At 38.7% G+C, this 24,245-nt stretch overlaps 3 protein-coding genes across 3 annotated transcripts; all 3 read right to left on the bottom strand.

Moving 5' to 3' along the window:
- Positions 1 to 2,229: 2,229 nt before the first annotated feature.
- On the bottom strand, positions 2,230 to 6,024 carry LOC149375597 (uncharacterized). Its single transcript, XM_089598799.1, has 2 exons — positions 5,803 to 6,024; positions 2,230 to 3,738 (listed from the first exon to the last, which is right to left on the bottom strand). The coding sequence occupies exons 1-2, from the start codon at positions 6,022 to 6,024 to the stop codon at positions 2,230 to 2,232; spliced, it is 1,731 nt and encodes a 576-aa protein (XP_089454925.1).
- A 5,274-nt stretch (positions 6,025 to 11,298) lies between these two features.
- Positions 11,299 to 13,427, bottom strand: LOC149375596 (uncharacterized). Its single transcript, XM_089598798.1, has 2 exons — positions 13,416 to 13,427; positions 11,299 to 13,116 (listed from the first exon to the last, which is right to left on the bottom strand). The coding sequence occupies exons 1-2, from the start codon at positions 13,425 to 13,427 to the stop codon at positions 11,299 to 11,301; spliced, it is 1,830 nt and encodes a 609-aa protein (XP_089454924.1).
- Positions 13,428 to 20,446: 7,019 nt separating this feature from the next.
- LOC149375595 (uncharacterized) lies at positions 20,447 to 22,164 on the bottom strand. The gene is made up of 3 exons (XM_089598797.1): positions 22,030 to 22,164; positions 21,806 to 21,985; positions 20,447 to 21,712 (listed from the first exon to the last, which is right to left on the bottom strand). The coding sequence occupies exons 1-3, from the start codon at positions 22,162 to 22,164 to the stop codon at positions 20,447 to 20,449; spliced, it is 1,581 nt and encodes a 526-aa protein (XP_089454923.1).
- Between the last annotated feature and the right edge of the window lie 2,081 nt (positions 22,165 to 24,245).

The raw sequence follows: 24,245 nt of genomic DNA, 5'->3' as shown, positions 1-24,245 counted from the left end.
ATCAAATATATATATATATTACTATCCACAGTGCAGGTGTATCCCTATGTTTCGCTAATTACACGCGAGAACTTCGAGCTCATTTTTCCTCTCCACTTCGAGGCATCGGTCTACCGGATTCACTCGCACATCTCCTCCACTCCTCCTTCCTCGGGGCACATCTCTCGCGCTCACGAGTATCATTTGTTACGAGCCAGCCCCTCTGCGCCGCGAGCCGCGTGATTCATTCATTCCACCTCCTCCCGTGGATGGTCAGCCCGTAGACACGAGACGATGAAAAAGAGCGCGAAAATAAAGCGCGAAGGAGCGCAAGAACGAACTGCGGCCGATCCCCGCGATCCTGTGGATGTGGAAAAAGAGCTGATGTGGGGTGTACTATATACATATACACGTGCACGGATGGATGGAGGGCGAGCTTCGCGAGTCGGAAATGACGTCTAATTAAGAGGGCAGGAGGTATACGGTTAATGAATACGATAACCGACTCTGGGCTCTAATGTTGGCGCATTAATCAGGAGCTGCAATTAAAAAAGAGGAACGGCCAATTCATTAATCAATGGCGCGCACTTGCTTAACAAAGTTTAATGCCACTGGCTATGAATTTTTCAAGATCCCCTACGAAGATCACTTGTACGCGACGCAAAGTATACGTGAGCGACGAATTCATGTTCATTTACTTCGTGGCGTACGAGCCTAAGTAAACTACTGCTTTTCGTTCGTTGGTTTTAATAAGGAGTTTGAAAAAAGTGCTTATACTATTTTTTAGTATACAAAGTGAAAGAGGAACGTTAGACTTACGTGATCTATTAAGGAGCAGACGTTTATGATTCGAAAGCGGTAATTACCAGTCTCTTGTATGATTTGATAAATAGGTTTACAAATATTTTTCAACGATATTTTGCTCATCAATCAATACACGATTAGATTTTTTTTTTCAAGACACATATAAAATTACAGCCTGAAGTAGTAATGGAATTAAAATCTAATAAAGGTCAAGTTTACTTTTTATTTCAATGCAGTATACTGTTTGTGTTTGACCAACAGTATTGTTCAGAAAATTTTTTCACAACATCTGATGATACGTACTCACGTTATGTACTAATTGTCATAATAATAAAGTATTTGATGTAACAATTTTCTGTCTTTGAAGAAAAAGTTTACCCCAGATTGATATTTCTAAGTCTGTAAATGATTTATTGTGTAACAAACGGTATGCTGCTTGATCTTTATTGGTTGTAACTTTTTTTTTATTTTTTGGTCCTGTGAAAGTCAGGGTATAAATATAATTAATTATTGATACACAAAAAATGTACTTGATTTTCAGTAAATCCAAAAAAACAGGTGAGAAAAAAATATTTATAATAATAAAATATTTATTAATAATAATGTATGGTTGTATGACATGTGACAATTGCATTGAACAAAAAAATTCATTGCTCTGGAAATTTTGCTATCAGAGTATTTAACTTTTAAAAGTCATAAAATGCAAAACAATACTCTTAAATCATTTAGCTTTGAGCAAATCATAAGATTTTTAAAAATTACATCGCTTATAAAGTCGTCATTTTCTTCAATTACCCTTTTTTAATTCTATAAACAAATGTAAGCCCAATAATAAAATTGTTTACAGATTTTATAGTTACGAAAGTGTTTGTTAATACAGTGAATTTGATTCAAAAACAGTTCAACCATAATCTACGATCCCACGTGCATCGGTTGTACAATAGTACAAATTTTTCCGCAAAAAGAGTTTATGTTTATTAAAATAATATCTTTGGAAGTAATATCATTCGAATAACTTCAACAACAGGATTATCAAATTCCATAAAAGTAAATGATTTTATTAGTGCATGTGCTAATATTAAACTAGCATTGGTATGCATAAGATACATTTGTTACAACGTTACAATGTGCATCAAACGACCACATCCACCGATCAAAATAAAACAATAACAGTCGATTGGCAATCGGGATTGCATCGTGTTCTACTGTATAACATCAACACACCGTGGAACTTCCGGAACTGATGGGTGGTTCATGGCAGTCTTTCGCTCACAAAAAATGTAATTTGGAAGAAAATAAAAAGGTACGATTACATTAACAAGAAAAACAAAAAAAAAAAATAATTTAAAATCACACAAAGTCTTAACACCTAGCGTTTAGCCTCGAATCGCATGTAAAAAGCCTCAAGTATATATACCAACAACAACCATATATATACGTCAGCGTCTAGCTCTTGCTCTTCTGCTTGCTGCCAAAGTTGACGTCCTCGAGGCTCGTCTGCTGCGTCGGCCGGTAAGTCGAGTAGAGGTTACCGCGCGCCGGCTCGGCGGTTGGCTGAAAACCCCGGCTGGTGGCGCTGTCGGCGGAGTCATAGTCCCCGTAGTCGTTTGGCGAGGATTGCTCGACACCACCTTGGGCCTTAGGTGGTATGTAGACACCAGGCGATTGCTGCAGGCTCACGCTCGTCACCGGCTTCTGCTTGCCACTCACCCCGTTGCCCAGGAACGCCTGGGTGTTGATGAGCTGGCTCGGGTTGTACTGGCCGGGCGTCACTCTGTTGAGGATCGTTGGGTTAACGACGTAGCTGAGCCCCGTCTTGGCTGGGACGTTGTTGGGTAGGGCGAGGTACGGCTCGGTGTCCTTGGCTTGGTTCTGGGCGACCTCCTGGATTTGGACGAGACTGGCTTGCTGGGCGGCATTTTGGGCCAGTAGTCTGGCCAGGGCCTGGCGCATCAGCTGCTCCAATTGCTGGATCTTCACGTAACCGACCGGTGAGGGAGAGCCCTGCCCGGAAACGCTGACGAGCCGGTAGGTGGCCTTTGGCAGGGTTACGGTGTGCGGGTGGACGTCCGAGTCCTCGATCTGGTTGTAAGTGCTGGGGGTCCTGTGGGTGCTCGACTCCCCATCGAGATCCTTGGCACTGGAGATGATGAAATTCGCGCCGTCGACGTAGTGGTTGTTGGTTGAGTCGCGGTCCGACTCCCGCAGCCTATTCTTGCTGTTCCCGGACTTTCTGGCCTTGGACCTGCGCTTCTCGTCCACCTCGTCGTCGTCGTCATCTTCGTTCTCGTCCTTGGGCTTGTAGGGCCCCACTGGGTAGCCCGGGGGTGGTGGGTAAGGAGGCTGGTTGTAGTAGTTTGGATAGTAGTACGGGGGCTGGTAGTAGTAGTTTGGGTATGCCCCGGCAGCGGCAGTGCCACCGTAGGGGCTGGCACCGTACGCTCCCAGAGCGGCAGAGTATGGCCCTGGAGTGGTCCCACCACCATAGCCAGGCACAGACCCAGGGAAGGGACTGCCGTAGGAACCTAGGAGTCCGTAAGGACTAGATCCAAAGGAGGGCGAGGTGGGGGAGTAGGGGGACAGGTAGGGCGAGGTGGCCAGTGCGCTGGTCGTTGCGGCTGACTTGGCGTAGGGGTTGTCGTAGGCTGGCCCACCCAAGTAGGGGTTCTGACCGTAGCTGGCCGAGTAAGGATCACGCGCGTCTACTTTTGGCGCGTATAGCTCGGGGCTCAGTTGGGCGAGATTCTGGGCCTGCTGCTGTGGCGGCTGTTGCGGGGACTGCGGTCCTGAGATTTGCTCGATACCGCGTTTCATCAACTTCGGGTTGTAGGGGTACTCCGGATGGATCGGTAAAAAGGGCTCATCGTTCGGGTTTGTGCTCTTGCGGTAGCGCTGCACGCATATCACTGCCGGTGAAAAGAGCACGAGGATCTGCAATACAGTAAGATGTATACTCTTCAGGATTAACGTTTTGGAGTATGTGGAATATAGTTTCGGGATTTTAACTCGTGTTTTTCAAACGTAGTCAAAAGTCGATTGGATGGGTGAATCGTCACGAATCGAATATAGTTGTACGTTTTTTGAAAAAATAACGTTATGAACAGATCAACTAAGCGCTGTAGAGCGTAACAATTGAACTTGGTGCTATGATAGGCAAATAGTTGGGTCGAAATTTAAAAATTTACCAATCCACAAATTGAAATCTCTGTAAAAGGAATTTTTAAAATTTCTATTTTCTGTGTAACTCATTATTAATAGTAATTTTTACAGCTGAGCTGCAGTAATTGGTTGATTATTTTCGTTAGTGAATAAATTTAATAAAAAAAAAATTGTTTATGGAAAATAACAGTGACCCAAAGTTTACACAGAAATAAAATTTAACGATAGATGATTTATTTTCTAACAAAAACAAACCATTGCGTTTTCTGGAGTTTATAGTATGTTTAAAGAGCAACCATGCTTTGTAGTAATAAGTGAGTTTATGGTTTGTGTTAGGTGAAAGAAGGTAATATTTTTTTTTTTTTTATTTCAACATCTAAATTTTATTTACGGAAGCAAGTAAAAAAAAACCTTAGATCAAAAGTTGATACTCAATTTTCAAAGTGTATATTGATATAATATGTTAGCTTTATTCCGAACTCACAATCAGGATACCTGCCTTTTTCAACCCATTACAAATTTTTGTTAAATAACTGCGTTTTAGTGAGATGTGATATTATTTAAAAGACTAACCATAATAATTATTCATTACCTATAGTTGTAGTTATACTTGTATAGTTACACACAAGTGGTTAAAAACGATAAGTAGTAAGTTGTTAGTTATACAAACATATACAACCAATAACTGAATTATTATCTGTTTTTATGAAATATGAATACAAATCTTCAAGAGAACTGGTTTGTACCTGTTAGTAATGGCAAAAATCTAGAGCTGTTAATACGTATTACAATTGACCATTAGTGAAAAAAAAGTATTTGGTAAACGTTACTATGATTAGTTGGCAACTGTAAATACCAGCTATTCCCGCCAATGAAGTAAGCAGTAGAAAATATTTCCCCTTGGCAGTGATAGTACTTTCAGCAGAATTCTACTAGCACTGACTGTATAATTCTGTATGAAATTATGCTGATCTCACGATCACTGCCCCTTGGTCAGCCTTTCAATAACCAATATCCAAAGTGAAGCTGGCAAAACGATCAAGTGCAATATCGAACAAAAATCAAAGCGTCTACTAACGAGAAACTTCATCGTGAACATCCTTTGACCGCTAGGACCTTTGCCACGGACTGAAAAAACAAAAAAAAAAAAAAAAGTAAAAAAAAGAAGACAAAAATCCTCTTCCGACTACTACGGTGTCATCAATTAGTTAAGGTATCCAGAGGTCCCCAAACGCTCTTCCACCCACTATAGCCGCACACCCGCACACTCGCTCTGTATACGCTTGCTGTTCACGACTATACGGGCACCCGACGACGGCCCGCCGGTCAATGATAGATCAGCCGACACTGAATTTCTCCTTTATACCCCCGGCTTCCAGCCGATGAAAATATCGGCCTGCAGAAACTCGTTTGACTTTTCTCTCTTTCGACCAACGTACGTGCACGTACGCCCATGAGCTGTACACCGGCTGGTTGCACGTATATGCGTAAAAGCAAACGCCCATGGACTATCTAGCTGGTGAAAACCAGCAGGTGGTATAGAGGTATAGATCCACCCGCGAGACCAGTGTGTCTTTGCGTGCACGTGTACGTGTATTCAGACTCCCAGGAGCCAACGATCGTTAGGAATAAATTACCTCGCCAAGTAGGTGCACAAAAACACGTGGGTCTCTTGGTGGTTTGCGTGTGTTGGCGCCGCGCGGACTTTAATTACGTCGAATTACACGCTGTCCGGCTCGGGAGAGCAATGGTCCGAGGAACGGAGGTCGAGAACATTTTTACGATCCCTACCGGATTCGACTCCTCGGCAAGTTTTATTGAAAGGGTGTCCGGTGGTCATGGTTTTTGGATTGGACGCGCGGCCGGTGATTTGCTCTCCAGCTGCGGGTTCTGTTTTGACGGTGATCGTAAAAGCGAGGTTTTTTCAACGCTCGATGCTTTTGCATGCGGATGCTGCAGCCAGAAGCCCGTGAGACGTGGTAGATAAAAAAATGTATTTGCAGTTTGTTGCTTCGGGATGATGGTGTGCGTATTTCCACTAAACGCGTTATCTGGCTGAATTTTGATTAAGAACCAGCCCATGTTTCATCGTACTCTTTTTGAGGAAGGCTTACGATGTTTCTCGTGGAAACTTTTTGTCACAAAAAAATGAACATCACACATTGATTTTCCATTAAAGTTTCTTTTTGAAACTGACGTTGGACTGTTTCTCACAAAAGTTACATTTCTGATATATCCCATCAAAGTTTATGTCTATTGAGTTTCTGCAGAATATATCTAACTTTTGATAACTCTAAAAAAAATTTTATTTAACATTTGTTTGCATTCGAGAGCTCACTGTTCAGTGTGTTATTTATACCAACAATTGTTTTTAGGCCATTGAAATTAATATTATAGATAATTTTAACGAATCAAAACAACGCACACAAACAAACGTATCAATTACAACGTATAGATGTAAGTGTTGCCCAAGATAAATGAGAACTATGCATTGTCATATAGAAGGAATATAAAGGAAATCAAAAGTGGTGGTTGTAGAAATGTGATTTAACTTTTCAAATGAAACTGTGTACGAAACAATGAAAAATGGGTCCCAAAATTGTCACGTCCACCTTACAATTGTATACAATAGACAGCCCGGAAGAAAAACTCCATCGATCACCAATAAACACACCAATTACAAAATAAAATAAAAGACCGTCCACGGCAGGATCAGATATCCCCCTCCCCCTATCTCTTCCTCTTCCGCAAAAGGCAAGATAACATTTGACCAACCCCCTTACCCCCCCATTTTTTTTCCTCCGAATCGACAACGGCAATAAAATCCTCACCAGCGTGCCAAGACCGGACCCTGTCATTAGAGGCGAATGCGAGCCCGGCCAAGCGGAAGGTGATCGCCTTCTCCCCTCCTTCCGGAGAAAAAAGCACGACACAATGGAAGAAGGAGCCGCGTTGCCGTTAACTCGGTAAACTCGACCGACGAAAAGAAAAGAAAAGAAAAAAAGTGAAGGTATATATGTATGAAGAAAAAAGGTCCAAAAGACGGGAGGAAACTTACAGGAAACTGTAGTTGGAGAGCAGCGGAACTCCCCCCCCCCCCGCACGCAATGATCCTCGATTTCCTTCCTTTCGCCAACAGGCCGTTGAATCGATGCACACTTGTGTTCGAGCCCTTCCGCGCCTGCATTGTTCCTCCCTCCTCCTTTCTTCCGCGAGCCAGCCCACCCCCTCCCCCGAGAGGATCCGCGGGAACAACAATCCGCGGCGCGCGAGAAAACCGGCTGGTCGGAATCACTTTCCCGCTTCCTCTCCGATTTTCTTTGCTCGCGAGAGAGCGCGAAAGTCGTCCTGCGTCGGACACGGGTGGAGAGAGAGAGAGAGAGAAAAAAAAAATAGTTACCGCTGGTTTCGCTCTCGATTTTTTTCTCGTGCCCTCGGGCAGAGAGCACATATGGGGCACAGAGAGGCGTTTATGGCTGACCGCGAGCCGGTGTACACGGGAGGAGACCCCGTGGGGCCGGCTTTTACTTTCACTTGTGGATAGTTGCGGGTTCAAGTGGTAGCGGTCAGTTGGATGTGGGCCTACCTGTTTGGGTATGATATGGCTGTCTTCGACCGCACCTGGAATGGTTTATTTGGACGACGACAGGCAGGATTGAAACAGCACTCCGCTCTCTCGGTTTGCTCATGTGGGAAGCTAAGTAGTATATAAAGGATCGCGCGTCGCGAGCCTCCCGAGAGTTCGTGGCGATCTTTGTCTGGCGGACGATGATGAAGATTTACCCCGTTTGATGGATTTGTTGGTCGTAGAGTTAATTTGACAATTATATATGGATAGTAGTTGATGCAAAATAGAATCGAAGGAAAGGATGGTCAGGAAATTTTTTTTTTTTTTTTTCATGTTATCTGGATTGTTCAGGACTACCTGGTTTTAAGTTATTGAATTCATATCTCTAAGGTGTGAACAATGGGATTTTGGGGAAGAAGTATTTCTTTTTATCTAGTTTGTCAATTTTATATCTGCAATTACTCACGTACAATTTTCATGACTTTAATGAGGTTATACACTTGTTCTCGTGCGGGTGAAGGGACACTTGCAAAAAAAAAAAAAAAAAAAAAATACGTTTCTAAATAATCAAAACCTTTTTTTTTTGGCGTGAGGTTTTTTTTTAAAATGACATCGTGATAAATTTAATACAATTAAGGGTAGCATCGATACTCCAAGATAATACTTCCGGTTTTATTTTTAAGGAGAAAACTATCACATTCCCGGTGATTCAATCACATCAAGTTGATAAAAAATAGAATTAAATTTCAAGACAAATACATATGTAAGCATGACTACATGGAAAAAAAAAAAAAAAAAAAAACCATCAACTGATAGAACGACAAACCATGTACTTAATAATAAGTTAGAGATCGAGTAGATATATTGACGAGGAAAATAATGTACAGGGATGGTTATACTTTGGCAAAAGATATAAAAAACTAAGTTACAACAAAGAACAAATGAAAAAGGTACAAAATCGGGTTTTACATTAATAGAAGAGAAGAAAAAAAAACCTTTAAATGCGCCCATCTGCGAATAAATGGGAAAAAGGCGAATTAACGAGCATTTTCTTGGTAAATCCTTGGTCTGAATTTGGAATATTTAACTGGTTGGATCGTAGAATATCTTGAATCATCTCCATTGATAAATTAAATAATAAAAAGATGATAAGGTGATTGACTCAGTTCCTCCAGACAACTTACAATCAGCTAATTATGGACTATTAAGGGATTCTATTTTTTCAATGGTTTTATTATTCACAGGTTTTTTTCTTTAAATTTTTCAAAACAGCTATTCACAAAATGAGTTTTAAATAATACGAAACTGCTAATTTGTAACATAGAACGTTGTAATACACAGAAACGCCCTGAACAGAAAAATACACAAATAAGAGAAATCAGTTTTCGAGTAAAAGCCTTAGGTCAGCTACAAGATTGGTTAAACTGAATGAAAAAAAACAGTTGCTAAGTTGAATAAGAGAACAGCATCTAATGTTGTACAACTTGGTAAAACTATTTTCTGCTATTAGCGGTAAGTGCAAAAGCAGTAGATACAACGGTATGAAATCACATAAGTCTACCGTTTCCAAATTGCTAAGATCCATCTTACCCCATATGAAACTATTTTCAAACCGCTTCAACAAGTTATTAAACTTATTATATTTTTTATTTACAATTCTTGTAGAAGTTTGTCACAAATACTATCGTTTTGTAATGGTAATTTTTTTTTTAAGTCTTACGTACTTATGACTAAAATTAAACTGCAAAGATACACAATTATTTTGTTTAGTTGCAAAAGAAAGTTGCCTTTACTGCTATGTAATATTTTTGAATGGTTATCATTTCAAAATCTTATAAACAATTGATTTTTTTATTTTTTACAACTATTCTACATATTATGTGTGAAATCTTATACATATTACAAATAAAAGAATACTTATAACTCTTAAAATTAATAAAAAAAACTTCTAAAAATTTTAATCCCTTTTTTGAAGCCAAGACTATAATTTTTATTACACAGTTCAAGAAATTAAAAAATTAAAACTTTACTTTAGCGGGCCCTACTGGGCATTCGTGCGTTTCAAAAATTGTATACCACTCAGAAAACACTAAAGTTTTCCCATCAAACTTTTTTTTTTTTAGTGTTAAAAATCATTACTAATCAGTTGAGAAAAAAAAAACATGTTTTATTTGTTCTCATTCTTAGCAAGACAAGGTATCAGAAATAGTTGTATGCATGTTCGTAATACTTTTGCTAGTCATATAAAACATTGGTCTTTTGATCGAAAAGTTATTTTGCACCTCTCAAAAGGATCCAAGTTGTTAACGTGCCACAAAACGCAATGAGTATTTTCTTCATCAGCTTCAGATGTACTTCCATAAACGAGAAAATCCAAATGAAGCATAATTGACAGGCTACTCACAGTAAAAGTGATAAGATGTAAATGAAAGCGAGCTGCTTCCAAGATGCAATTCAATCCCTTGAATCGATTTTTTACTCAAAAGTAGCATAACGCGCGAGCCAAGCTTGAAAAACGAGATCCCGCGGGTGAACTCGATTAACTTTCTAATACTGAAATCGAACGTGCCAGCGACGTCGACGACAGCGGAAAACAGAAGACCAACTCAGCGAGAGTGGAGTAGTAAGACGAGCTTTTTGTCATGGGCAGAAGGTAGGAGTTGACCAAGATGGGGCAAACTCGTTGGAAAATCTCGAGTCATTAATTCGATCCGATCTGCGAAGCCAGGGAGACTTGGCTTGAGCGCTAAGGAGAAGGATAAGGGCGTTGCTCCCTTCATTTGGCTGGAAGGACAAACCTTGTACTCGCGGGACCGGTCGTAGCTACATATAGATTCGCTGCTTCCTGCCAACTTGTCCGCGTACTTTCTTTGGTGATTAAAAAGAAATAGTCCAACTTTTAAAAGAAAAAAAAAAAAGTTTTCCGATGGTTTCTGCTTTTTCTGGGGTGGAAGTTTCTTATGCAAACTACTTTTTAATCAAGCTTTCGAGGAAAAAAAACCTTTTAATAAGCTTCGAAAGTTTTTGTATGAAAAATTTCGAAAATTATTCTTCACTTGAAAGTAATTCAAGTGTAATTTTACGAATCCAATGCCCAAAAAACAACGATTTTTCATAAAATCCATACAAGTGTCCAAAAAAATAATAAACAATCACAGTAAAATCAGTTGTTAATCGCGAAAAAAGAAAAGTATACTGTAGTCGGAAGAATATAATACAAGATAGTTAAAAAGCTTGTTCAGTTGAAAAATATTGATTTGCAGTAAAAAAAATTGTTACGATGAGTTTTAAGTAAAAAAATAAACAGATGACAGTTAATTTCGAAACCTTTTTATTACAAAACATAACAAAGATAAATTATAAGGTATAAAAACACACAACTATTAAGACTTAAGGTATCAACGCAGTGCATAAATAAACAAGTCACAATAAGTCAGTAACTTTACATATACAGCTACACTTTATCGCAGAAAATTAGATGTGTGAATAATCTCGAAGTAATCGTATTTTGTACAAAAAAAGTAATGTAATGATTCAAAGTGCTTCAAAAGTAAAATCGTATACTGGTGAGTTTGAGACACAACTTTCTCGGACTACACGTACGACTGACTATTTGCAAACGTGAACGAATCAAGAGAATCGAATTTATTTGGCCAACAGTCCCGTTTAGGTGCCGAAGGTCCTTTGTTCTCTTGATGCGCTCAACCACATACGCACACGGACACACACGTGACAACATGATCATCATACCGGGGGTACTCTACTCGAGCGCACGGCCCCATTTTCACTTAATACTTTCCACTAGGCACGGAATACGAAATCGTGTCGTAACCCGAACTGCTGCTGCCACTACTACCCGCGAAATCGTTGGCTTCGACGTAGGTAGCGTATGACGTCCTGCCTGCAGGATGTCGAATGTAACGCGGTGAGAGATTCGAGTAGGCAGTGCTGAGATCTCCAACTCCGGTGTACACCTGCGAGCCGTAGTTCTCTATCGAGTTTGATATGGAATCGGGAATCCTGTAATTTGAAATGATATTGTCTTCGCTTGAAGATTCGCTGTTGCTGCTACTACTACCACCACTCGACGATCCCATAAAGGATATGTTGGACGATTCGTAGCTGCCACCTGAATTTTTGTAAGTGGAATCAGCTTGGTAGGGTAGACCGGTGGTACTTACACCGTAGCCATTAAGGGAACCAGAAACATATCCAGTGGATGGTGACGATGAAGCATAGCCAATCATGTGTCCTGTGCTAGGTGCTGAATTGTAATGTGAGCTAGAAATATATTGACTACTGCTAGGGGTACCGTAGCTGGTGGACGGGATGGAGTAAGGCATGGCTGGGGTGCCATAGCTCGTCAGCGGGGTGCTCGGTTGTTTTCTAGAATCAGAGCTGCTATCGCTCGAATAGTTCGGCACTGATAGTTGGTAGCTTGAACCAGTAGAACCGCCAGAGTAGGCACTAGAAGTGCTGCCACTAGGACCCCGATATGAGCTGGGATTGCCAAAGCTTACCATTGCTACCTTCGTGGGGCTGCCGTAGGTGGCGCTCTGTTGCGGGTCAGCCCCGTAACTGTTTCCATCTGATGGTGAATGGGAGTACTTCATGGAATAACCTCCCATCGGATGCGAGCCCGAGAGAGAAGTATAGGGCATCGCAGACCCGCTGCCACTTCCTCCAGAATTACTAGATCCCGAACTATAAGAGGAAGTAGGGATAGATAGTGCATAACGAGTGGATGATGAAGATGTGAGAGCAGATACCGGAATGTTATAACTGGCCGAAGATCCACTCGGCTGGGATATCATGTAGCTACCGGTGACCGCGTGAGCCGTAGAGTCACCAATTGACATGGATGACGATGATGACGACGGAGAACCATAGGTAACACCGCCTCCAGATGTCAAGGAGGTGAGGGAGAGGCCATGGCCCAGGTTGGATGAGGATTGACCATATGGTTGGAGATGACCAGATGATCCCTGCGAGGATCCAAAGACCACAGGAGAGGAATAGCTGCTCGATCCCACTGGAGATGACGACGCGTACGCGGGCGTGTATGACTGTTGTAACTGCCCAGCTGATGGTGATTGGGCGGAAAATGTCACTGGGCCATTTTTGTCGGACGTCAAGAAACTTAGGCCAGATGATGAGTAAGTACCCTGTCCTGATGAGCCTCCAAGTAAGCCAGCTAGATTTATGTCTGATGACTGAAGACCGTAGCCAGAACCCAGAGGTTGTCCCAAAGATCCAAAACCCCCTATCCCACCAAGATTGGTGCCCAGCGCCGAAAAACTAGGTGATGCCTGAGATGGAAGACCAATCAGACCGGGAGCTAGGCCAAGCGGAGCTCCAGTACCGATGCCTCCATAACCTCCGAAACTTGGGATGCCTTGAGGAAAAGATGGTGCTGATGATTGTGGTGGTGACTGGAAGTTCTGGAACGATGGACCACCGTAGTGAGGGCCAAACGGGTAGTCACCGATTCCTCGCTTGTTTTTCGTATCCTTGTATCTTCGTGGTGGGCCATTTTCTCGACGGTGAGCTTGGTGGTTTTTGCAGGACACAGCTGACAATGTAGCTACTAGTCCGAGAGCTATAATCTGTGCAAAGAGGTTTCAATTTCAATGCCGTATTTTAAATATGAAAATTAAATTATATTTTAATGCTTTTTTTAACCAATTATTTCCTGTAACCCAAAATTGCAAATCTACGTAGTTGGTGATAATGTTTCTTTTCTGCATAGTCATAAATACGTAGATGGATAAGCGATATCAACATACAAATAGAAATACCCCAAAAAAATTGAAAACAAAATAAAATTCACTCGAAATTCTCTCATCGTTCTGGTATCAGACCTACGTAGCACAAATGAAGTTTAAAGTAATGTGTGAAAACTCACCAGGAGCCGCATGATGCACGGAAAACCGACAGAACTGCAAGCGGTTCTTTACAGCTACTCCACGTGCTTATGTGTTGTGAGGTCCAAAACAGTGCCACCAAATGGTACAAAGTGTCGTGGTCCCTCTGATAGGCGAGCAACTCCGTATGGGACCTTTTATATCAAGATCCCCTCTGCTACCGCCAGCAGTTGCAGCGGCAGCAGCACAGCCACCAGCTCTGGTTTCTTGCACGCGAGAAAGGTCTAGGTGAAGGTAAGCGAGTCAGGCACGTGCGTATATGTAGCTTGTATGCGATTTCGAGCTCACGCTGAACCACTATTCTGATCTACCTTTACGGTGTGACTATTGGCCTGCAGCACGTGTGGAAACGTGATCTTCTCTTGCTCTCTCTCTCTCTCTCTCTAATATTGTATCTTTGTATGGCCCTGTAGTTATTTGAGTCAAAATATGTATAGTGAAGAAGTGCCTTTGAGAAATTCGAAATGGTAAACTTATTAGGGAATTGTTTTGAACTTACGTTAAAAAAATTTGATCGAGTGATAAATGACATTAAAAAATGGCTAAATTTTTAGAGTAGACGAGGCTTGTGATATCTTCCCTTGGATAATAAATCCGTTAACAGAAGTCCACTTTGTGAGATACTTGATGCAATAATATGAAGAACTTTCTGAAATAACAGAGGGTATGTATTTATCTTTTTTACAAGGAGCACCAACAAATGATACAACGATCTAATAGGCTGCACATCCTTACCTGTTGCCTTAAAAAAGAGCTTTGAAATCTGTGTGGAGTATTTTCAAGCATACAATATCTAAGATGGGTAGTGTAAATATTATCATAACGTTGTTGTTGAATCAAAAAATTGGTTTTCGTATTATGTATACACTATTGATATAAGTGGTTGGTTTCGCTTTTGTTTGCTGATCAACTACAAAACAGGGAAGTCTCATTTCGCTTTCACCAAGAAATACCATGGAAAATAAAATTTCTAATGCAAGCGGAAATAACATATTTTAAAAATACTTACCGGAAAAAGCATAGATATTCAATACAAGTTAAAAGTTATGCAACTTATCATAATTAAACTTACAAACATATACTCAGAAGTTAAATGGCATAGTGATAATATAATAGCAAGTAATGTCACAGTCGTACGTGTAAGCGACAATTTTTTTTACCATACTTTTACTTTCACAAATAATTTGTGGCTGTAAAAGTATGTAATAGATTTTTCCAAACAAATTCATTTTCTAATGAAAAATTTCCTACTTTCAAATGAGTTGTTACTCATATTTACGGATTTGACGGAAATTATATAAAATAGTTTGAAGTAATTATTACCTTTTTTTTGGAGCTTTCGGATGAGGCGACTAGAACTATTTATTTGATTATGATTTATAAAAAAAAGAGGAACAATAGAATACATATTAAACGTGGGAATAAACATAAACAACTTTTGTTTTAAATACAATGAAGGTTACACTTAAAAACTTCCTTTTATGCATCGATATGTAAAATATATATTCTGTTACGTTATCAAACATATCTACTGATACTTTCATAATTAACATGAAAAATTTGCAAGAAATCCAAATTTCAGAAAATCAACTATCATTATAATCTTTTTTTTTACCCCTCCAAATTCATATTCGGTTGTATTTATAAAAAGGGATATGATTGATTCGTCTCTAATGTGTTATTTCAAGTGGTAAATTGTCATAGATTTCAAAACCCCTTAAAATCACAGATCAGTATTTTTCTCGCTCAGCTACACAATAATGAGCTAATGTAAATCCTGATCAGCCCTAGTGCTCCGTTGCAATGTCAACACCATCCGAAAAAAGTAAGTATCGCATATTTGTGTACTCAAATACAATCTTTGTCACTTTCACGCTGCGTTTGGAACAGCTTTTTCAAGTTCACGGTAAAAATATCTCACGATTTCCAGACGCGTTTATAAAGCGTTGGCCGATTGAACACTGGAATCCCGATGCGCGAGATCTGGTGTGGAAAAAGTGTTTCCTTATATATTTTTCTTCGCCGCAGCTGTAGGTCAGCTGATCGAAGATGTTTTGCGCCTCTCGTCAGGAATGGCTTCGGCTGTGTTTGTGAACGTGCATGGGTGTACGTGTAAAAACCTCCAACTGAAAGTGAGGCGGGGCTCACGTGGTGGAACTTGATAATAAAAATGGACCGCGGCTTGACGAGCGACCGAGAGTTTATATCGATTTGCGGTGTTTGAGCTTTGCGGTGCCGGTACTAGCTTTCGCTTGCACGTCAGAAGAATCGTGTATGCAGTCGATAAAGATTTTGAGAAACTGGTGCAATGAGGTGTAAATACTTGGTTAAAAAATCTCAACTATATATATAAATTAGGTGATGATAATATGGGGTCAAGCCAATCGAGATCCAATGGCTGCACCAAAATTTTTCTTACGTATTTTCGTGCGCTGAATCTAAGTATCAAAGATTCATAAACGTAAAGTTGGCCGATTAATTGTTATAGATTTTTTCTGTCTACAAATAAAAAAGTTTTGTTTTTTTTTTTAACATTTTTTTAGATTATTTGGCTGATTTTCAGAGGAAAAATGTTCTTGTGATTTTTTTGTTAAAACCTTAGTTTTTTTGTAAAAAATTGACAAAGTTTCGAAAAACAGGATTTTTTACGAAATTTATTCGGGCATTAAATAGTCATTTTTGCACATTTCTGAATCCAACAATGCTTAAAATTTTCGAATAATGTAGGACTATGATAATGTGAAATGACACTGTCAAAAACTTTGAGAATACTTGGAGTTTTATCTCTTGAGCGATGAATACCAAATATTTATTTCATTGGTGACTACTTCTAATATATATTCTACATATAGTCTACTTTTTAATCGTTATGTGTTGGAAATGCATATAAAATACACTGGTATTCAAGATATGTGTTTGTTATAAAAAATGTATAGATCTTCAGAAAATTAAAACTATTTCTTTTATCGTAAGGGTACAGATAATTTTTTTTAGTATTTATTCATAAGAAAAATTTATAGGTCTATCAAATACATGATATTGCATACATTCAGTTAATCTTAAATAAAACTAACTGAACTTTAATCTTACTAATATATAAAGCAAAGTCGCTAAAACCGTTGTAATCGCTAACCGCGAAAACTACTGAACCGATTTTGCTGAAATTTTGCACACTGATTCATGATACTTCCTAGATGGTTTTAGTATAGTTTTTATCTTAAAAAATTTAACAACAATAGCAATAAATGAGCTCAAAGTTTTGCAAAAATACGCCAGCTTTTCACTTTAGTTCAGTAAAATCCGCTAGGCGGCGTCGACATAAAATCGAAGCTACCTGCAACATAATTAAATAAGTGTGGTTATAATAGGCCGGAGCGTATCGATAGCTGTACAGTTGAGCTTCGGCAGCTCATCAAGCTGTTCAGAGGATGCTGGTGATAGTCCTGCAGCTGGGTATCCCGGTTACGGACGACACTCTTCTCCAAGGGGGAAGGGACCTAAGTATTCCTTCACCCTAAATCTCGACGAGTGTGATCAAAGAATAATAAATTACTTCCAACCGATGCCGTCTCTGCCAGAATACCAGGAGACATATTTAGCCAGAGCACAATCTGCACCAACTCTTCATAGTTGTGTGGCAGTCCCACCATCCCACCTGTTGTAGTTAAAGAATTTGTGGCTACAAATGTAAGCAAGGAAAAACAGCTCTGAGGGTCACGGTAACCACAACGGCTTTCTTCTTGGTCGTCGCGTCCCCAACGCGCTTACCCACATGTTCCCGTCTAAAGATGAGCAATTGAGCAGTTGGTTATCCGGGGAACGACCCGAGACGAGATATTCTTTGGTCAGCGGCGTACCTCCCTCCATCACAGTCTCTGTACATCGAGACTCCCAGGGTAAGAATCAAGCAACCCGTAGCCAGCTCTTCATCATCAGGAATAATAATGAAGAATAGCCTGGAAGTTTCACCACTGGCGCTTTTTAGGGCCATTATAAGTATTTACGTTCCCTACTTAACCATCAATTTCATCGGTTCTTTTTAGGGGCCACCTAAGTGTAAACTACCTTGCCAACAAATACATTTTTTTTTTACAATTTCCGGAAGCGATTCATCGACTATAAGACTATATTAACTAAAGACGGGCACTATTAAACCAAGTCAGCTATTCACTGGCAGACGTCACCTGCGGAATTGTTCTTCGCAAGGCTGGAAAACCCGGTGACCAACGACTCTATATTACCCTCTCGACTCTAAGCATTCAACCAGGAATCACTGATCCTCTCCAAGGTCTGCGCTGGGCAAACCTATAACAGCTATAAAGGAAAAAAAACTTAAGCCAACGGGACAGCCTCCACTGGACAAGTATCACTAACCAATCTCCCCATCTAAGATCACCAAAACAACTGAATCTGAAAATAAAAAAGGTGCTTTAGACACCAACGTCTTCGACGTTATACCGGGAGACGTTGGGAAAGAGCACTACAACTAGCCCCAAAGCTTCGGACTTTGTAATTTTTCTCCCAATCAGTCTGGGTCTTCAACAGTAAGCCAGAGAAGATCACCCTGAGGTATCCAGGTCACAATTTCTGTTAACTGCAGTCAAGAAAGGGTTAACTTAAGAAGCTCACCGGTGTTTTTTAGGGCCATCGGACGTCGAACTACCTTGCCAACAAATGTATTAAAATTAACAAAGTTGACTGAAAATAGCCTTTAGGGGTCATAAAAGTCGTAAGCATGCCAATAGTCGCAAAAGGGTATATTGGAAAGAAAACTTCAAATGTATCTAATGAATACAATTTGAGGCGTCAAGAAACTGACGCAGAAAATTTATCGAGATTGAAACAGCAGCGTCAAAATCGTCAACTTAAGAGTCCATTACGTGAGAGATCAGCTTTCCATTGTACCCTTACAGCAATCTCTGAAATCTTTAAAGATCCTACTTCAGATTTTTAAATAAGTAGGAAATGTATTTCTGTTTTTGTGGCAATAAAAATGTTGGGTTTAAGGTCCAGGACTTTGTTGCTCTGGTAATAAAATAGTGAGATATGAGAAAAAACAATTTTTTTTTAATATAAATTTTTTGTGGGTTTAAAATCTTAACAGCTTTAAAAAATAGCCCTTTTCGTGAATTACACAGAAGAAACTAAATCAACAACTTCTTATAGCCATTGATTATTTTATGGCATAAATTTTCAGCATAATTATTTTTTTGAATTTTCACACCTTATTATTTGACCAAATAAACTATATGGATTCCGAAAAAATATTTTTTAATAAGAAGATTTTTGTTCTGAGATGTATCGGGAGTATGTGTAAAATTTTCTAACTAAAAATGTTTCACATTACATGTCAACACACTACGGTGTTTTATTTAGTAAGTCTCGGGCGAAGCCGAGACGGGGGGGCTGCTAGTTCAACATATTTGCTGATAATGTAATGTGGCATGATTTTTAGAGGAAAATAGTTGAAGATCTCAGTTGCAGAAAAAATACATCATGTTTTATTGAGATATAATATTATCTTATGGCATTCAATTTATAAGAGTTATTAATTTACGATCTACAAAGAAGTAGTGGTCACATGGATGCAATTATGACAACTTTGATTTATAAAGTAAGTAGAGCCAAGCTCCATAGTAATAATATAATTATAGCCCATCTACGTGAATGTTATAACGTATGCAAGTGATGGCTCGTTCGAATTCATGCGTCAACTTCGTCGATCGTGAATAGAATCGTCAAATGCCGATCGAGGTCAGGTTCGACAGTCCACATTGCGGTGGACGATGGATTCGTTTCAAGGCTGACGCACTCGCATCTAGTATCTGCATTATACTTACGCTAGTGCGCTATAGCTTGAATTGTATAGGGAGTGAGAGTGCTTTCAGTTTGCTGAACGTAAGGTGCTTTGTTTTTGCATGGACTTGTAGATACATGGACAGATCTACATGCAATGTATGTACACATACGACCGTGTGGCCAACTTTCCATTCGATTCCTCCAACTCCATTATCCGGATCAAGTTACTTTTATTTGAACTGCAATTTCCGCCAGGCTCATTTCTTTCGTTTTTCCGGCCACTGATTGAAACTGTTGACTCGATGCACGTTGGCTCAAATTAACAATTGTTTACAAAGCTGATACCATTCGCAGCGCATTGGACGAAGAAAAATGTTTGATTGACTATTATTATGAAGGTTACTGCTCTTTTGAAAAGATTTTCAAATTAGATACCAATAATTGTGTCTTATGTTTGCTCAAACATTTCATGAACCAAATTAAACTTTACGGATTCTTGGGCGTCAATACAGTATATTACACCAACAACGAGGATGAGCAAACACCCAGGAATAAAAAACGCAGTAGCATATACAGTTTTTTTTCTTCCTCCATTAAACGTACGACATTTTCTCTTTGACTTCAGATTAAAAAGTGCAACATAATTCCTTTGTAAAAGAAAAACCGAATTTCTTACCCGAGAAAAAATGTGACACTTTTTCACTTGAAAACAGTTCTTTCGAAATAGATGTGGAATAACAGTATTCCCTGATGATATCTTTATTTCAACACAATAAATAACATTTCTATTGGAAAAACTTATTTTTAAACTCTAAGTACAAAAATTCATTACTGGACGTTTAAATAATCTTGGATCAAAAATTTTTTCTGAATAATTTTTTTTTATTTATTTCCAGATGGTTTTAAAAAAAAATAAATTTATAATGTGTGTTTCGATTTTTTAACTTATACATTTTTAACTTATACATTTACATGTAAAACAAAACAAATAGTATTTAACTTGTCACATGATCAATATTTTATGTAAAAATAAATAAAATACATCTATTTACAAACTATTAGACGGCATCAACTGATAATGTAGATGAAGTATTATTAATGAACAAATAAATAATCGTACGCATGATTCAATAACAAAGTATAAAAAATAAAATCAATTCACCTGCATAAAAAACTAAATTTCATGACTATCGATTATTGATCACTAAGTCTCTTATTTCCATATTTTGGCTTGAGTGTATGATGGAGCATAATTCCATGGATGTGTAGTTGAAACCGTCTTCCTATGATAAAGTCCAGGATAGTAATAAACCGGATACACCTTGACAGGTTTGTACACGTAACTAGGATTGACCACCGTATGATGGAGTCCGTATGCTGGATTGACGGGAGTTACCGCCGGATGAAGTCCGTAAGTGGGATGAATCGGCGTTGCTGCGGGAATTATTGAAACTGGATGGGGCTTGACAATAGGAGTGTGAACAGGTGGAGTAGCCTGTGGCGGGTGGACTGCATCCAGGGTTATAGAGAATGTAGGCGTACTTGGGTGACTTAGAAGGCCAGAAAAGTTAGGATGGTCGTACGATGGTTTTGTTGCGATAGGTAATGTATTTGATGGATTCACAGGTTTTGAAACATCCAAGGAAGGTATGGGAATAGCAAAATGAGTTGGCGTACTTTCTACTGGTTTAGCCACCGTAGGGTACAAAGCAGTACCAAAAGTTGGTGCACTCGGTACGAATCCCGAAGAAGTTACCGCAGTTGGTATGAATCCACCGTACTGGGGATGTACGGTATTTACGAAAGTGGGTCCTACTTGAAAGTTAGTTCCTACTTGAGAGCTGCTTGTGTCACTTCCAGGTGATTGGAGTGTTGTTGTCGTCGTAGCGATCGAGGTCGAAGGCACTTGAATTGGAGCTGGTGTCGTTGTTGGAATTGGTGATGTTACATAATAACCTTGAAATCCTGAAGAACTAGTTGTTGTTGTTGGTGAAAATGATGTGCCATACTGATTGAGGGACACGTGATCATTACCAAAGTGATGTGATGAGTATGCTGATTCTTCTTTCTGAATAAATTGAGCTAAGTTCTCTCGACTAGACAAAGCTTGCTGAAGTTGGGCAATGATTTTGTCTTTTTCCAGCGATTCTATATTCGCAAGAGTATCTTGGTTTTCAAAAATACCGGACGCATAAGATGGTAGTTGGCTAGGAAAACTTAAAGGTTGACCCTCGGCAGTAACGTGAAGATTCTGGTTTTGTTGACCTTGTTGATGCTGACCGATGGACTCCGACTCCTGATTATGCGGTGCATAATTTTGATTAGGTGCAGGAGCTCCATAAAGACTAGAAATAGCTTGAGCATTTTGAGTTAAAAATAAAGCAGCGTCCGATATTTGTTGACTTTGAAATTCTTTTTGATCGAAATTCTGAATCTCAGAGTTTTGACCAAAAGAATTTTGGACATCACCTTGGAATTCCTGATTTTGCTCTGGGAATCGTAAGTGCTGCTGTTGAAACTGTTGATTATCATGGGATTCGTAGGTAGAAAATTGATAGGCTGGAGTTACCACCGGTAATTTTTGGTTTCTCGGTGGCAAATAGTTGGCTGTATGTTGTCCAAACGGTTGATTGTTCTGACTGGCTATCGGATTTTCGGGAACAAAACTGTTTTGCCTCGAGGAATCCGGCATTTCCTGATTTACAAGGCCAACAGTTGTTGTTGACTGATCTGCAATAAAACCACCACTTTCCTGATCAGGCGATCCATACTGCTTAAAAGGACGATTTATTTGACTTTGCAGTCTTGTAATGATTCGTCCTCTATTTCCAGGATGTCTAGATTCAAAATGTCCGTCATTAACCAAATGAATTGGTTTGCTGTAGTAATATCCAGGATCCCTTTTTCTTTGCGTGACTTGTGATTTTTCATCCTCATGTAAGTTGGACTCTTTTATACGTGCAGTATTATGTTTTTTAACTTCAGCTGCCTTTGAGTCAGTCCTTCGATCCGCCAAAGTAATAAAAACTTGAGCAAGTAGAAAGTAGGTTATCTATATAAAATATTATACAGTGTAAGTCTATATTGAATTAAAAATAGTAGTATAGTTCGTAATGCAAAACGTTATTCATGATCCTATCAATGAATAATACATCTACAGAAACCAAGTTTCATGACTTGTAGATGTAGTCTTACGTAGAAAGTGTGTTTACAAATTTTTAACAAAATGCGTGTACAACAATAGATTTACGAGTTACTAAAAAAAATAAATTAAAGTAATTTATTGCATTGGTTCAATAGAATTGTTTCATCTTAAAAATAATACTTAACTACAGGTAGGAATAATGCATTTTTTAAAGCCACATCGTGCAACTATGTTTAATGCAATACAATTTTTATTTCGTTATTTACTATGTGTAAGTACAAATTTTTTAAACAATTTAAAGAATTCAAAAAAGTAAGCACTGAGGATGATGTTATAAAAAAAAAAAAAAAAAAATTAATTCCATAATTAAGCATTACCGAAATGACATTTTTTTAATTCATAGAACGTTACAATACATGCCGAGACGAAGACAATAAACAATGTAATGGTCACCCATACACTTACATCATCAACCATTATCTATTATCATTATCATTAAATTAAATTAATTATTATTTCTTAAACTTACCATTAACGGTGCTTTGATTCTCATTTTTACTATATCCAGTGTAACACTTCACTTGGCATTTGTTGGGTAAAACTATGCGGTCCAAATCAGCAAGAAAAATTTCAGGAGACACTAAGTATTCATTTGTAAAATCAGACTAACCACTAAAAACGACATTTGAAAAAAATCGAAAGAAAGCCTTTCGTTCAAGGCCAGAAGGATCCTCTGCGACTAAGGCCACCGGTCGTACCAGCACATGTATATATACAGTTGGGTCGCGACATTTTACGAATTACAATGGACTTTCTTGTCAGCTTTCTTCAATTTGAACTTGAACCTATGCGGCGACAGCAGTGACCAATGGGACCCCTCTCTCGCACTTGCGTACACCTGTGCACATACTTACCTCCTCAAAAAATTTGTACGAGTACGTATATCGCCCAACTCAATGATTAGTCTGGGAACTAGGACGATTCATAGAATTTTCGGTGGTTCCAAATTTCGAGATGGTGATAGCTCATTCAGGATACGAAAATGTCTAGTCGTTGCAAACATGCATTCATCGTAGTCTTATTCTTTTTCTATTTACCAACTATTAACGGTATGGAAATGTAAATGTTTTATGTAAACATTTGCTAGTAATAAGTCATCGTAATGTTTTTCTATTGATTTTTCATTTTACTAGACGTAACATAAATTTTAAAAAATGCTTTTGTTCGGACGGAAAGTTACAGTAACACTATAATTTTTGTAACTATAATCTTTGTTCTGAAGTAAATATATATTTAGAAATATTTTAGTGTAGTAAAAAAACAAAACACAAAACAAAATCGAACATGTTATGTGTTTTTTGTAACGATGTGGTGTTAAAAAAACTGTTTTTCAAATCAACACAACAAGAATTCCAAAAGTTATAAAAATATTGAAGAATCTAGTATCATTACACCATACTGTTTCACTACGAAACGTAAAGCTCATGGCTGTTGGAAAATAGAAATATTTTAAGTCACGTGTTACTTTCGCTTAAAAAAAGAACTTAATCAATATTTGGTTTACAACATAATATCTTGTAATCAATTAAATTTTCAACATGATACCATAACTAATGCAATGTACACCCTGGTATTGCAGTGCTTCTATAAAATGAAATAATTTTTGTTGAACAAAAATTTATCAGCCAGGCCTACAAATCTAGAGATACCATGGAAGAAATTTTCACATATAAAATGAATAAATAATATAGTATTGGAAAATAAACATTTTAAAATCATGCATGTATTTGTATTAAATTTCACCATCACGTAAGAATTGCTTTCCATTGGTTGTATTTTATCATTCCTATTCTTAAAACCATAAAAA

Source organism: Copidosoma floridanum, unplaced genomic scaffold (assembly GCF_036245765.1).
Source record: "Copidosoma floridanum isolate Cflo_tuat_1 unplaced genomic scaffold, Cflo_Japanese_pri ptg000006l, whole genome shotgun sequence".
Taxonomy (NCBI): domain Eukaryota; kingdom Metazoa; phylum Arthropoda; class Insecta; order Hymenoptera; family Encyrtidae; genus Copidosoma; species Copidosoma floridanum.
The sequence above is the reverse complement of the archived record's forward strand: the minus strand, read 5'-3'. Positions and strand labels throughout refer to the sequence as shown.

Coding starts and splice junctions, on each gene's coding strand:
- LOC149375597 (XM_089598799.1), bottom strand. CDS start 6,024: ATGGGCTGGTTCTTAATCAAAATTCAGCCAGATAACGCGTTTAGTGGA. Junction 3,739..5,802: donor TGGAGAGCAAATCACCGGCC/GCGCGTCCAATC, acceptor TTAATCCTGAAG/AGTATACATCTTACTGTATT.
- LOC149375595 (XM_089598797.1), bottom strand. CDS start 22,164: ATGAAAAATCACAAGTCACGCAAAGAAAAAGGGATCCTGGATATTACT. Junction 21,986..22,029: donor AATCATTACAAGACTGCAAA/GTCAAATAAATC, acceptor TCGCCTGATCAG/GAAAGTGGTGGTTTTATTGC. Junction 21,713..21,805: donor CGAGAAACCAAAAATTACCG/GTGGTAACTCCA, acceptor GAGCAAAATCAG/GAATTCCAAGGTGATGTCCA.